The following is a 2,500-nucleotide window of genomic DNA, read 5'->3' as shown; positions in this document are numbered from 1 at the left end:
CAAAACAGCGGAAGCCCATTGCAGTGCTATGTGTTTTTTCTTAATGAAGTAAGTACCTATTCTATTCCTCTCTAATTACATGAAGTTGCGAATCTGGCGTCTGTGGTACAGGGTACTTATGGTGAAACTTAATAAAATGTATAAAACCACTCTCACCTACTCTAGAGTGAGTAGGGAAATGCTGGACATGGCTTTTTCTATTTACATATACACTTTGTATTTGGCTTAATGTTTTGCCATGGTGAGCTGAGTTAGTGTTTTCCCCCTTTTTCACCTGTTAATGAAAAAGAAATTTAATGCTACACGGGAAGAATTTCCCAAAGGATTAATAACCTTTTCAAAAACCTTTAAAGTGAAGCAGCAGGCGAAATCACCATCAAGTTAAAGCCCTTGTTAGTGACAACAGTCATCACCACATGGAGAACAGTTTTATCCCATAACCTCATGGCAGGAAACCACAACTCCCTAGTATGCCGAGGAAATGCATATTACAAAGTGGAATGATTAACATGGCACCAGTTGTTGTGTAAAGAGTTACGTATTCCGAGTGCTTTAATAGAAACGTAGAGAAGGTATTGTTACAAAAATCATATGTTTTACTGGGAACATATCTGGTGCATTCTTAAACAAAAGTAATAATCTTTTAATATTTTCTGGCAGTATGGTACCATGTTGCATTAGTAGCATATTGTGAATAGTCAAAGCAAATGAATGGATACAATGAGTTTTACAGCTCGCCTTCCAGAAGTGAAAGCAATGCATACACCAAGGAGTTGTGGGTAGCAAGAAAATGAGATTGTCCTGCTGATTGGATGCAGACAAGCAATGAGTAATTCAAGAGCTCACAGTCAAACAAACTGCTTGTGGCACTACTACTTGTACCCAATTATCAATTCAGAGAGAAAATAAAAAGCAGTTTCAGTAGAGTCAGGGTGGGAAATCTCCAATTAGCACCAATTAGCGAAGTTGCTTCCTACAGCGGAATTCTGGGGACATAAGAAAAAAAAAAAATCTCCCAGAATGCCTGGTTGGAGCATTTATTTACCAGGTGATGGGACTCCCGAAGAATAACTTGATGAGGATTTGCGCCTGTGGGACTTGAATACAGATACTACTTGGAACTTGCCTGCTCGATTTGACTGGTCAATCATAGGCTGTACTATTCTTCTTCTGGCATTAATAAACCTGCAACAGAATACAAAGAATAGAAGTCCTTTCATCAGCTTGCTTCTGTGTTTTGGGAACACCTCTGCTTTAAAACTGACAGGATTTTAGTGTGGCACGGCAACGTGTTTGGCTTCGCGCTGCTTTTTTAACAGAGTATAATTTCACTTTAAAGGATTTTCCTCTAAGTGCTCAGAAATTGTAACTGGTAACACGCTTATCTTACTAGCCAGCTTAAAGCTGGATTTGCCGGAAGGCTTTGAACAAGTAAATGCGACCGAAAACTTGTGTTAAGAGACAATTGTTTCTTTAACTTCTTCGAGTGGCTCAGAACCTGGTTAAAGTTCACAGGCTGGGAGCCTTTTTTTTCCCCCTTTCCATCCTAGGGATCCAGCTACCCTTGCAGCTGGCCATAAATGAGGACCAGGCTTTGCCACTCCGTGCTTTCACAAGGTATCGTTAGGTCAGCAAAGCCATCAATTAGGCTGTCTGAAGTTTTATCACCAGCGCAGCAGCAATAAGTGCCGGCCCAGAAAGACTTCTGCTCTTCTGCAACTCCTGCAGTTGGAGCCTGTAAAGGCGGGGGTCGTTTGGAGGTCAGTGCCAGCTGGGGGCGACCTCTGCGGCCGAGCGGGGACACTCCGCGCAAGGCGACCGCCCGCCCTAAACTCAGGCACCTTTCAACTCGTTAGAAACCCCCAGTCGCAGGTACATGTGGTTAATATTAGGCCCAAAATAACCTTCTTTTTTTATCTCAAACCGGGGCGGTTGCCGAGGCTTTTGAGCGCTGGTAAAGGCAGTTAGTTGGCTGCGGAGCCTGGATTTAATTTTGCTGGTAATCCAAAAATAAGTGCTTGCATATTTCTTATTAGCTTAATGCGCAGCGATCCGCATCGGCACAAGCTAAGCTAAATTAATTTCCCTAACATAATCTTAAAACTTGCCTATTCACAGAGTTTCTTTCAAAACAGGGCAATTTTCTATCACTCAGGAGCCACGCTTGTTTTTGTCCCCCCTCTTTGTGTTTGAGAACACTTTGGAGCCTTCGCACAGGTTTTGTGTGCTATTTCACAGCTCAGGCTTTCGGCTGGTGACCCTTAAGGAGTGCTAATGAAGTCGAATACTAGTGTTTAATCCTCTTCAGAAATACTAACATGCCCATCATCCAAAACAGCCTCCAATAATTGCCATTGGGCCCGATCCAACGCCTAGCGAAGTCTTTCAGTCAGCTAACTGAAAACTAAGTTCATCTGCTCATTTAGTAAATTGCTAGCCTTTATATAGCATCAACTCCGCAAGGCCTTTTGTCGCGCTTCCCTCCCTCCCTCCCGCCCCC

General features: G+C 42.9%; 1 protein-coding gene across 1 annotated transcript in view; it reads right to left on the bottom strand.

Moving 5' to 3' along the window:
- Window positions 1-2,500, bottom strand: part of MEIS2 (Meis homeobox 2) — a 178,839-nt gene that overhangs the window by 4,262 nt on the left and 172,077 nt on the right. Inside the window, exon 8 of the mRNA XM_009321011.1 lies at window positions 1,127-1,185. Coding sequence (XP_009319286.1) covers window positions 1,127-1,185 — 59 coding nt within the window. The remainder of the gene's footprint in view (window positions 1-1,126; window positions 1,186-2,500) is intronic.

Source organism: Pygoscelis adeliae, unplaced genomic scaffold (assembly GCF_000699105.1).
Source record: "Pygoscelis adeliae isolate BGI_AS28 unplaced genomic scaffold, ASM69910v1 Scaffold3, whole genome shotgun sequence".
Classification (NCBI taxonomy): Eukaryota; Metazoa; Chordata; class Aves; order Sphenisciformes; family Spheniscidae; genus Pygoscelis; species Pygoscelis adeliae.
The sequence above is the reverse complement of the archived record's forward strand: the minus strand, read 5'-3'. Positions and strand labels throughout refer to the sequence as shown.